Here is a 12,077-nt window from a genome sequence, read left to right on the forward strand (position 1 = left end):
GAGAGAGCTTAGGGGGGGGAGAGAGAGCTTGGGGGGGGGGAAGAGAGAGCTTAGGGGGGGGAGAGAGAGGTTAGGGGGGGGGGGAGAGAGAGGTTAGGGGGGGGGAGAGAGAGGTTAGGGGGGGAGAGAGGTTAGGGGGGGAGAGAGAGAGGTTAGGGGGGAGAGAGAGAGGTTAGGGGGGGGGGGAGAGAGAAGTTGAGGGGGGGTAGAGAAAGAGATGTTGATGGGGAGAGAGAGAGAGAGGTTGATGGGGAGAGAGAGAGAGAGGTTGATGGGGGGAGAGAGAGAGAGGTTGGGGGGGAGAGAGAGAGCTTAGCGGGTGGGGGGAGAGAGAGAGCTTAGCGGGTGGGGGGAGAGAGAGAGCTTAGGGAGGGGGGAGAGAGAGGTTAGGGGGGGGAAAGAGAGGTTGAGGGGGGGAAAGAGAGAGAGGTTGAGGGGGGGGAAGAGGGGTGGGGGGGGGAACAGAGGTTGATGGGGAGGGGAACAGAGGTTGATGGGGAGGGGAACAGAGGTTGATGGGGAGGGGAACAGAGGTTGGTGGGGAGGGAAACACAGGAGTTGCTGAGCTACAGTAAGCAGACGACGCTTGTGTCTGCACACATTCAGAGGATGAACTCCAAGCCATCGTCAACATCTCCACCGAGGCGTACAAAAGCATGGGCCTTACACTAAACATCCGTAAGACAAAGGTCCTCCACCAACCTGACCCTGCCACACAGCACTGCCCCCTGATCATCAAAATCGACGGCGCGGCCTTGGACAACGTGGACCATTTCCCATACCTCGGGAGCCTCTTATCAACAAGGGCAGACATTGATGATGAGATTCAACACCGCCTCCAGTGCGCCAACGCAGCCTTCGGCCACCTGAGGAAAAGAGTGTTTGAAGACCAGACCCTCAAACCTGCCACCAAGCTCATGGTCTACAGGGCTGCAGTAATACCCACCCTCCTGTATGGCTCAGAGACATGGACCATGTGCAGTAGACACTTGAAGTTGCTGGAGAAATACCACCAATGATGTCTCCGCAAGATCCTACAAATCCCCTGCACCAACATCAGCGTCCTTACTCAGGCCAACATTCCCAGCGTTGAAGCACTGACCACACTTGACCAGCTCCGCTGGGCAGGGCCACATTGTCCGCATGCCTGACACGAGACTCCCAAAGCAAGCGCTCTACTCGGAACTCCTTCAGGGCAAACGAGCCAAAGGTGGGCAGAGGAAACGTTACAGGGACACCCTCAAAGCCTCCCTGATAAAGTGCAACATCCCCACTGACACCTGCGAGTCCCTGGCCAAAGATGGCCCTAAGTGGAGGAAGTGCATCCGGGAGGGCGCTGAGCACCTCGAGTCTCGTCGCCGAGAGCATGCAGAAAGCAAGCGCAGGCAGTGGAAGGAGCGTGCGGCAAACCTGTCCCACCCTCCCCTTCCCTCAGAGACTAATTCCCATATTGGACTGTTCAGTCACCTGAGAACTCACTTTAATAGTGGAAGCAAGTCTTGCTCGATTCTGAGGGACTGCCTTTGATGATGATGTAATCACTGACTACAAGGCCACGCCCTCTCTCCTCAGGCCCCCCCCGCACGCCCCGCCCACTGCTCCTCAGACCCTGCCCCGAGCCTCCGACCCCGCCTCTCCCCCGCTCCCTTTGCCATTCGCTCTGACTCCAATGACATCACAATGGGGTGCTCGCACCGGGCATCAGGCGAGGGGCGGGCAGGGCACTGATTGGCGGGCTCAGGGAGTATTTAAATTGGCGACTGTCCTGTGGCCGCGGGTGTTCCTTCTTTCCCCGGCTCTGATTGGCGGAATGCGAAGGGGGCGTGGCGTGGCGTATCACACGTGGGGCGAGGGCACGTTGATTGACGGCTCCACGGTAAGTGCGCGTCCTTGCTGTGATTGGCAAGTGGGCGGGGCGGAGCCGCTGATTGACGGGCCGGGCCGGGCCGCTGATTGACAGGCTGGGTGCGCGGTGCGGGGCCGCTGATTGACGGGCCAGTGGGCGGGGCCGCTGATTGACTGGCCGGGTGGGCGGGGCCTCTGATTGACGGGCCGGTTGGCGGGGCTGGGCTGTCAACACCGGAGCGTGAAGATGGCGTCAGGCGGAGCGGCGGAGAGCGGAGGCGAGTCCTCGGAGAGCCGCCCGGACTGGGCCTCGACATCGGGATCGACGCTGGGAGGTGGGTACCGGAGGGGGTCGGTTACCGGGGCAACTAGGGAGTGAGGGAATTGGTTACCGGGGCAACCAGGGGGTGAGGGGGTCAGTTACCGGGGCAACCAGGAGGTGAGGTGGTCAGTTACCGAGGCAACCAGGAGGTGAGGGGGTCAGTTACCAGGGCAACCAGGAGGTGAGGTGGTCAGTTACCGAGGCAACCAGGGGGTGAGGTGGTCAGTTACCAGGGCAACCAGGGGGTGAGGAGGTCGGTTACCGAGGCAACCAGGGGGTGAGGTGGTCAGTTACCGGGGCAACCAGGGGGTGAGGGGGTCACTTACCAGGAGAACCTGGGGATGAGGGGTCGGTTACCGGAGATCATTATTTCAGACTTGTTGGTTACCAGTCTCGTAATATAATCATGCTTTCCCACCAACATTTCCCATTGTAAATTGCTATGCCAACTGTCACGGCACTCCTTTTACTACGTTAAAGGTGCTATATAAATACAGGTGGTTGTTGTTGCTATCGATGGAGACCCAAGGCTTCAAATAGGTCAGTGCCTGAATGTGCGAGTGCAGCTGCTAAAGGCATCAAAATGGCCATCACTATTTAGGGTTTTACAAATAGGGGGATAAGGTACAAGCGTAAAGAAGTGATCGATTTGTGTTTGCTCACAGCTCAATAACTATGTATAGTTTTGCCGTCCCATTACAAAAAATATTATTCATAATAATAACTTTTATTTATATAGCACCTTTAACATAATAAAACTTCCCAAAGCACTTCACAGCAGTGTTATAAGACTAAGCAGATAAATTTGACACCGAGCCACAAATGAAGATATTAAGGCAGATGACCAAAAGCTTGGTTAAAGAGGTAGGTTTTAAGGACTGTCTTAAAGGAGGAGAGAGAGGCGGAGAGCTTTATGGAGGGAGTTCGAGAGCTGAAGGCACGGCCACCGATGGTTGAGCTGTTATAATGAGGGATGTTCAAGGGGGTAGAATTTGAGGAGCGCAAACATCTTGTGAGGCTGAAAAAGATTAGAGATAGGGAGGGGCGAGGCCATGGAGGGATTTGTAAACCAGGATGAGAATTTTGAATCGAAGCTTTGTTTAACTGGGAGCCAATGTAGGTCGGTGAGCACAGGGGTGATGGGTGAGTGGGACTTGGTGCGAGTTAGGACACGGGCTGCCAAGTTTTGGATCACCTCTAGTTTACGTCGGGTAGAATATGGGTGGCCAGCCAGGAGTGAGTCGGAATAATCAAGTCTGGAGGTAACAAAGGCAGGGATGAGGGTTTCAGCAGCAGATGAGCTAGGGCAGGGCGATGTTACGGAGGTGGAAAAAGGCGGTTTTAGTTATGCCGTGGATGTGTGGCCGGAAACTCAGTTCAGGGTCAAATATGACACCTAGGTTGCGAACAGTCTTGTTCACCCTCCAGATTGATGCTAGGGAGAGGGATGGAGTCAGTGGTTAGGGAACGCAGTTTGTGGCGGGGATCAAAGATAATGGCTTCGGTCTTCCCAATATTTAATTGGAGAAAATTTCTGGTCATCCAGTACTGGATGTCCGACAAGCAGTCTGACAATTTAGATACCAAGCAGGGTCGAGAGAAGTGGTGGAGAGGTAGAGCTGGGTGTCGTTGGCGGACATGTGGAAACTGACTCCGTGTTTTCGGATGATATCGCGAAGGGGCAACGTGTAGATGAGAAATAAGAGGGGGCCAAGGATAGAACCTTGGGGGACACCAGAGGTAACGATGCGGGGATGGGAACAGAAACCGTTGCAGGAAATTTTCTGGCTACGGTTAGATAGATAAGAATGGAACCAGGCGAGTGCATTGATTGAGAGGCATTGGAGGAGGATGGAGTGGTCAACTGTGTCAAAGGCTGCAGACAGGTCCAGAAGGACGAGGAGGGATAGTTTACCTCTGTCACACACTCAGTGTTGTGTATCTGTAAAGCATGCACTCCCATGTTCCGCCACCAGGTCCCTGAAGTCCCAAGGGATCCCAGCATCCCTTGGGAGCACTGTATATAAGCCGGCCCCTAAGGCCTGTTCCTCATTCTGGAGTGTCTTATTAAAGACTGAGGTCACTGCTACTTTAACCTCTCTGTGTGCAGCCTCATCTGTGTTAGGAACACAATAACTGGCGACGAGAATACGAATCCAACGCAAAGATGCAGCAAACTGTGGGCATCCTGGAGAAGTTCTCGGAGGGTGAGGACTGGAAAGCCTATGTCGAATGGTTAGACCAGTACTTTGTAGCCAACGAGCTGGACTGAGAAGGAGGCGCTGCAAAAAGGAGAGCAGTCCTCCTCATAGTCTGCGGACCACCGACCTACAGCCTCATGAAGAATCTTCTGGCTCCGGTGAAACCCACAGATAAGTCGTATGATGAGCTGTGTACACTGGTTCGGGAGCATCTTAACCCGAGGGAGAGCGTGCTGATGGCGAGGTATCAGTTCTACACGTGCCAGCGATCTGAAGGTCAGGAAGTGGCGAGCTATGTCGCCGAGCTAAGGCGACTTGCAGGACAATGTGAGTTTGATGGCTACCTGGAGCAAATGCTCAGAGACTTTTTTGTACTGGGCATTGGCCATGAGACCATCCTATGAAAACTTTTGATTGTAGAGACACCGACCCTCAGTAAGGCCATTGCGATATGTCCACCAGTGATAACACCAAACAAATCTCTCAGCACACAAGTGCTAGCAATGTTCATAAATTAACTGGAACTGTGTTTACGAGCAGGAATGTACAGAGCTGAACCCACGAGTCTGCAACTGCCAGCAGGCCTCAGGTGACCCAGATGACTGAGTCCGCAACAAAGGATGAATGGAAGGCAATTCACACCTTTGTTGGCGGTGTGGAGGCTTCCATTTAGCCTATTCATGCCGCTTCAAAGGGTATGTTTGCAAGAGCTGTGGAACAATGGGGCACCTCCAATGAGCTTGCAAACGAGCTGCAAGCTCTGCAAAACCTGCTAACCACCACATGGCAGAGGACGATCGATCCATGGTGGATCAAAGCAATTTCGAACCTCAGAGAGGAGCCAGATGCTGAAGTACACGGGGTGCACACATTTTCGACGAAATATCCACCTATAATGCTAAACGTAAAATTGAATGGCTTACACGTAGCCATGGAACTGGACACTGGCGCTAGCCAATACATCGTGAGTAAAAAGATGTTTGAGAGACTGTGGTGCAACAAGGCATTCAGACCAGCCCTGAGCCCCATCCATATGAAACTGAGAACGTACACCAAAGAGCGTATCACTGTCCTGGACAGCGCCATGGTCAAGGTCATCTACAAGGGCACAGTGCACGAACTGCCACTCTGGATTGTCCCGGGCGATGTCCCCACACTGCTTGGAAGGAACTGGCTAGGCAAAATCCGCTGGAGCTGGGATGACGTCCGAGCGCTTTCACATGTCGATGAGACCTCATGTACCCAGGTTCTTAACCAAATTTCCTTCCCTTTTTGAGCCAGGCATTGGAAACTTTTCCGGGGCGAAGGTGCGGATCCACTTGGTCCCAGAGGCACGACCCATTTACCACAAGGCGCGAGCGGTACCTCACATGATGAGGGAGAGAGTGGAAATCAAGCTGGACAGGCTGCAATGCGAGGGCATCACCTCCCCAGTGGAATTCAGCGAGTGGGCCAGCCCGATTACTCAAGTACTCAAAAGTGATGGCACGGTCAAGATTTGCAACGATTATAAAGTAACTATTAATTGTTTCTCGCTACAGGACCAATACCCGCTACCTAAGGCAGACGACCTATTTGCGACGCTGGCAGGAGGCAAATCCTTCACCAAGCTCTACCTGACTTCGGCCTACATGACGCAGGAGCTGGAGGAGTCTTCGAAGGGCCTCACCTGCATCAACACGCACAAGGGACTGTTCATCTGCAACAGATGCCAGTTTGGAATTCGGTCGGCTGCAGCGATCTTCCAGAGAAACATGGAGAGCCGACTCAAGTCGGTACCACACACGGTGGTCTTTCAGGACAACATATTGGTCACGGGTCGGGACACCGCCGAGCACTTACAAAACCTGGAGGAGGTCCTCCAGCGACTGGATCGCGTAGGGCTGGAGCTGAAGAGATCGAAATGTGTCTTCATGGCAACAGAAGTGGAGTTTTTGGGGAGAAAGATCGCGGCGGATGGCATTCGGCCAACAGACGCCAAGACAGAGGCTATCAGGAACGCGCCCAGGCCACAGAACGTCATGGAGCTGCGGTCGTTCCTGGGACTCCAACTATTTTGGTAACTTCCTACTGGGGTTAAGCACCCTTTTAGAGCCACTTCATGTGTGTTGCGCAAAGGTGAGAACTGGGTATGGGGGAAAAAAACAAGTAATTGCTTTTGAGAAAGCCAGGAACATTTTATGCTCCAACAAGCTGCTTGTATTGTATAACCCGTGTAAAAGACGTGTGCTAGCATGTGACGCGTCATTGTACGGAGTCGGGTGTGTATTACAACAAGCTAACGTTGCAGGGAAGTTGCAACCTGTCGCCTATGCTTCCAGGAGCTTGTCTAAGGCCGAGTGGGCCGACAGCATGATTGAGAAAGAGGCATTAGCGTGTGTGTTCGGTGTAAAGAAAATGCATCAGTACCTGTGGCCTCAAATTTGAGCTGGAAACCGATCACAAACCTCTCGCATCCCTGTTCGCTGAAAACAAGGGGATAAATACTAATGCCTCAGCCCGCATACAAAGGTGGGCACTCGCGCTATCAGCGTACAACTATACCATCCGCCACAGGCCAGGCACCGAGAACTGTGTGGATGCTCTCAGTCGGCTACCATTGCCCACCACGGGCGTGGAAATGGCGCAGCCTGCAAACTTGTTGATGGTGGCGCAGCCCGCAGACTTGTTGATGGTCATGGAAGCGTTTGAAAATGATAAATTACCTGTCACGGCCCGCCAGATTAGGACTTGGACCAGCCAAGATCCTCTGCTGTCCCAAGTAAAAAAACTGTATTGCATGGGAGCTGGGCCAGCATTCCCGTTGAAATGCAAGAGCCAATCAAGCCGTTCCAGCGGCGAAAGGACAAGCTGTCCATTCAGGCAGACTGCCTGTTGCGGGGTAACCGCGTAGTGCTACCAAAAAAGGGCAGGGAGACGTTCATATCGGATCTCCACAGCACATACCCGGGTGTAGTAATGATGAAAGCGATAGCCAGATCCCACGTGTGGTGGCCCGGTATCGACTCTGACTTAGAGTCCTGTGTACGGCAGTGCAGCGTGTGTGCTCAGTTGAGCAATGCGCCCAGAGAGGCACCACTAAGTTTGTGGTCTTGGCCCTCCAGACTATGGTCGAGCATCCCTGTCGACTATGCGGGCCCGTTTCTTGTTAAAATGTTCCTGGTGGTGGTGGATGCTTTTTCAAAATGGATTGAATGTGAAATAATGTGGGATCGGGCTATCGCTTTCATCATTACTACACCCGGTTGTGTGCTGTGGAGATCCGAGATGAACGTCTCCCTGTCCTTTTTTGGTAGCACTACGCGGTTACCCCGCAACAGACAGTCTGCCTGAATGGACAGCTCGTCCTTTCGCCGCTGTTTACAATATACATAGATGACCTGGAAGAAGGGACAGTGTAGTGTAACAAAATTTGCAGATGACACAAAGATTAGTGGGAAAGCGGGTTGTGTAGAGGACACAGAGAGGTTGCAAAGAGATTTAGATAGGTTAAGCGAATGGGCTAAGGTTTGGCAGATGGAATACAATGTCGGAAAATGTGAGGTCATCCACCTTGGGGGGGTGGGGTGGGGGTGGGGGGGGGTGGGGTGGGGGGTGTGGGGGGGGTGGGGGGTGGGTGGGGGTGGGGGGGGGTGGGGTGGGGTGGGGGGTGGGGGTGGGGGGGGGAAACAGTAAAAGGGAATATTATTTGAATGGGGAGAAATTACAACATGCTGAGGTGCAGAGGGACCTGGGGGTCCTTGTGCATGAATCCCAAAAAGTTAGTTTGCAGGTGCAGCAGGTAATCAGGAAGGTGAATGGAATGTTGGCCTTCATTGCGAGAGGGATGGAGTACAAAAGCAGGGAGGTCCTGCTGCAACTGTACAGGGTATTGGTGAGGCCGTACCTGGAGTACTGCGTGCAGTTTTGGTCACCTTACTTAAGGAAGGATATACTAGCTTTGGAGGGGGTACAGAGACGATTCACTAGGCTGATTCCGGAGATGAGGGGGTTACCTCATGATGATAGATTGAGTAGACTGGGTCTTTACTCGTTGGAGTTCAGAAGGATGAGGGGTGATCTTAGAGAAACATTTAAAATCATGAAAGGGATAGACAAGATAGAGGCAGAGAGGTTGTTTCCACTGGTCAGGGAGACTAGAACTAGGGGGCACAGCCTCAAAATACGGGGGAGCCAATTTAAAACCGAGCTGAGAAGGAATTTCTTCTCCCAGAGGGTTATGAATCTGTGGAATTCTCTGTCCAAGGAAGCAGTTGAGGCTAGCTCATTGAATGTATTCAAATCACAGATAGATAGATTTTTAACCAATAAGGGAATTAAGGGTTATGGGGAGCGGGCGGGTAAGTGGAGCTGAGTCCACGGCCAGATCAGCCATGATCTTGTTGAATGGCGGAGCAGGCTCGAGGGGCTATATGGCCTACTCCTGTTCCTAATTCTTATGTTCTTATGAAGCACCGCCACCGCCACCATTGAAAGCCTGAGGGCCATGTTTGCCACCCATAGCCTGCCTGACATACTGGGCAGTGACAACGGGCCATGTTTCACCTGTGCCGAATTTAAAGAATTCATGACCCGCAATGGGATCAAACATGTCACCTCGGCCCCGTTTCAACCAACCTCCAATGGGCAGGCAGAGCGGGCAGTACAAACCATCAAACAGAGCCTTAAATGAGTCACAGAAGGCTCACTCCAAACCCGCCTGTGCCGAGTACTGCTCAGCTATCGCACGAGACCCCACTTGCTCACAGGGGTGCCCCCGGCTGAGCTACTCATGAAAAGGACACTTAAAACCAGACTGTCACTGATTCATCCTAACCGACATGATCAGGTAGAGAGCAGGCAGCAGCAACAAAATGTAAACGATGGTCGCGCCACTGTGTCACGGGAAATTGATCTGAATGACCCTGTGTATGTGCTAAACTATGGACATGTTCCCAAGTGGATCGCGGGCACGGTGATAGCTAAAGAAGGGAATAGGGTGTTTGTAGTCAAACTAGACAATGGACAAATTTGCAGAAAGCACCTGGACCAAACGAGGCTGCGGTTCACAGACAGCCCTGAACAACCCACAGCAGACGCCACCTTTTTCGAGCCCACAACACACACCAAAGGATCAACGACACCACGCCGGACCAGGAAATCGAACCCATCATGCCCAACAGCCCAGCAAGGCCAGGCTCACCTAGCAGCCCTGCAGGGCCAACAACACTCCAGCCCAGCGAGGGCACAGCCAACACACCAGAACAGACATTTGTACCGAGGCGGTCCACCAGGGAAAGAAAGGCTCCCGACCGCCTCACCTTGTAAATAGTTTTCACTTTGACTTTGGCGGGGGAGTGATGTTGTGTATCTGTAAAGCATGCACTCCCATGTTCCGCCACCAGGGAGTGCATCCTCTGAAGTCCCAAGGGATCCCAGCATCCCTTGGGAGCACTGTATATAAGCCGGCCCCTAAGGTCTGTTCCTCACTCTGGAGTGTCTTATTAAAGACTGAGATCACTGTTACTTTAACCTCCCTGTGTGCAGTCTCATCTGTGTTAGGAAGACAATACAAAGGATGTCATTTGTGACTTTGATGAGAGCCGTTTCAGTACTGTGGCAGGGGCGAAAACCAGATTGAAGGGATTCAAACATTGAATTCTGGGAAAGATGGTCACGGATTTGGGAGGCGACAACACGTTCAAGGACTTTGGAGAGGAAAGGGAAGTTGGAGATGGGGCGATAGCTAGTAAGCACAGTGGGGTGAAGGGCTGCTTTTTTGAGGAGAGGGGTGATGGCGACAGATTTGAAGGAGAGGGGAACAGTACCTGAGGAGAGAGAACCGTTAACGATGTCGGCTAACATGGAAGCCAGAAAAGGAAGTTGGGTGGTCAGCAGTTAAAGGGAATAGGGTCAAGGGAGCAGGAAGTGGGTCTCATGGACGAGATGAGCATGGAGAGGTCAGGAGGGTAGATCAGAGAAACTGGAGAGAGATGTGAGTTCAGAGCTGGGGTAGGGAGGAACCTCAGGAATTTTGGCCCAATGGGCCAGGGGAAGGAAGGGAACTGGCAGATGCAGCTGATCGGATGGTCTAAATCATTGCGACAAAGAAGTCCATGAGCTCCTCACACTTGTTGCTGGAGGCGAGTATGGTGGAGACAGGGGAGAGGGGTTTAAGGAGATGGTTAGCAGTAGAGAATAATAGCCAGGGGTTATTTTTGCAATCCAGAATGATCCTGGAATAGTGAGCAGTTTTTGTTGACCAGAGTAGGAACAGATTATGTGTTCGAGCCAGATCTGGCGGTGAATGGCTAAACCAGTTGTCCGCCACATCCGTTCAAGTCTGCGCCCCTTGGACTTGAGTGAGCGGAAATGAGGGCTGTACCAGGGGGAACGGCCAGTGTGAGAGAGAGTAATGGTTTTAATAGGGACTAGGGTATCAAAGGTGCTAGTGAGGGTGTTGTTTAACAGATCGGTGGCTGCAGAAATGTCATCGGACAGTTTTGAGTTGATAAGTGCAGTTGTAAGAGAGTTTGGGCAGAGTTAAATGACATTAAAGCCATGGAGAGCGTCCAGCATAGATTCACCGTGGATGGGAATCTACAGTTATGAAGAGAGACTTGAGACACTGGAGCAGATAATGCTAAGAGGAAGTTTAACTGAGGCTTTTCAAATTTTGAAAGATTTCGACAGCATGAATAGAGAAGATTCTCCACTTCCTCTTTTTGGGAAAGAGCAACAACTTATATTTATATAGCACCTTTAACAAAATAAAACATCCCAAAGCGCTTCACAAGAGCCATTAGTGAACAAAATTTGACACCGAGCCACAGAAGGCAATATTAGGACAGATGACCAAAAGCTTGGTCAAAGAGGTAGGTTTTAAGGAGCTGCTTAAAGGAAGAGAGAGAGGTAGAGAGGCGGAGAGGTTTAGGGAGGGAGTTCAGAGCTTGGGGCCCAGGCAGCTGAAGGCATGGCCACCGATGGTGGAGCGATTATAACTGGGGGATGCTCAAGAGGCCAGAATTAAAGGAGTGCAGAGATCTGAGGGTTGTAGGGCTGGAGGAGGTTACGGAGATAGGGTGGGGTGAGGCCATGGAGGGATTTGAAAGCAAAGATGAGAATTTTAAAATTGAGGCGTTGCTTAACCAGGAGCCAATGTAGGTCAACGAGCACAGAGGTGATGGGTGAGTGGGACTTGGTGCGAGTTAGGACACGGGCTGCCGAGTTTTGGATCACCTCTAGTTTACGTCGGGTAGAATGTGGGAGGCCAGCCAGGAGTGAGTCGGAATAGTCAATTTTGGAGGTAACAAAGGCAGGGATTAGGGTTTCAGCAGCAGATGAGCTGAGGCAGGGCGGAGACTGGCGATGTTACTGAGGTGGACATAGGCGGTTTAGGTGATGGGGTCAAACACAACACCAAGTCAGTGATTATTTTTTAATTCTCATTGACTGTGGAGAGAGTTTCGGAGAGATGTCTGTTGGCAGAGATTTGTTGGAGCTTGGAATGCTTTGCTACAGGGAATTTTTCAGGCAGAGACAATTGTATCATTTCAGGGAAAATGGAATAAATATTTGAAGCAGAGGAAGATACAGGGCTATGGGGAGAGAGTGGGGCAGTGGGATTAGTTTGGGTTTGATACAGGGCCAAGGGGAGAGAGTGGGACAGTGGGATTAGTTTGGGATCGATACAGGGCTATGGGGAGAGAGCGGGGCAGTGGCATTAGTAT

The 12,077-nt window shown here is 52.1% G+C and overlaps 1 protein-coding gene across 1 annotated transcript in view; it reads left to right on the forward strand.

The window, feature by feature from the left end:
• The first annotated feature begins 2,063 nt into the window (after positions 1–2,063).
• The window catches only part of lipeb (lipase, hormone-sensitive b), a 170,495-nt gene continuing 160,481 nt past the window's right edge, over positions 2,064–12,077 (forward strand). The window contains exon 1 of the mRNA XM_070869259.1: positions 2,064–2,180. Coding sequence (XP_070725360.1) covers positions 2,093–2,180 — 88 coding nt within the window. The 5' untranslated portion in view covers positions 2,064–2,092. The remainder of the gene's footprint in view (positions 2,181–12,077) is intronic.

This window comes from Pristiophorus japonicus, chromosome X (genome assembly GCF_044704955.1).
Source record: "Pristiophorus japonicus isolate sPriJap1 chromosome X, sPriJap1.hap1, whole genome shotgun sequence".
Lineage (NCBI taxonomy): Eukaryota > Metazoa > Chordata > Chondrichthyes > Pristiophoridae > Pristiophorus > Pristiophorus japonicus.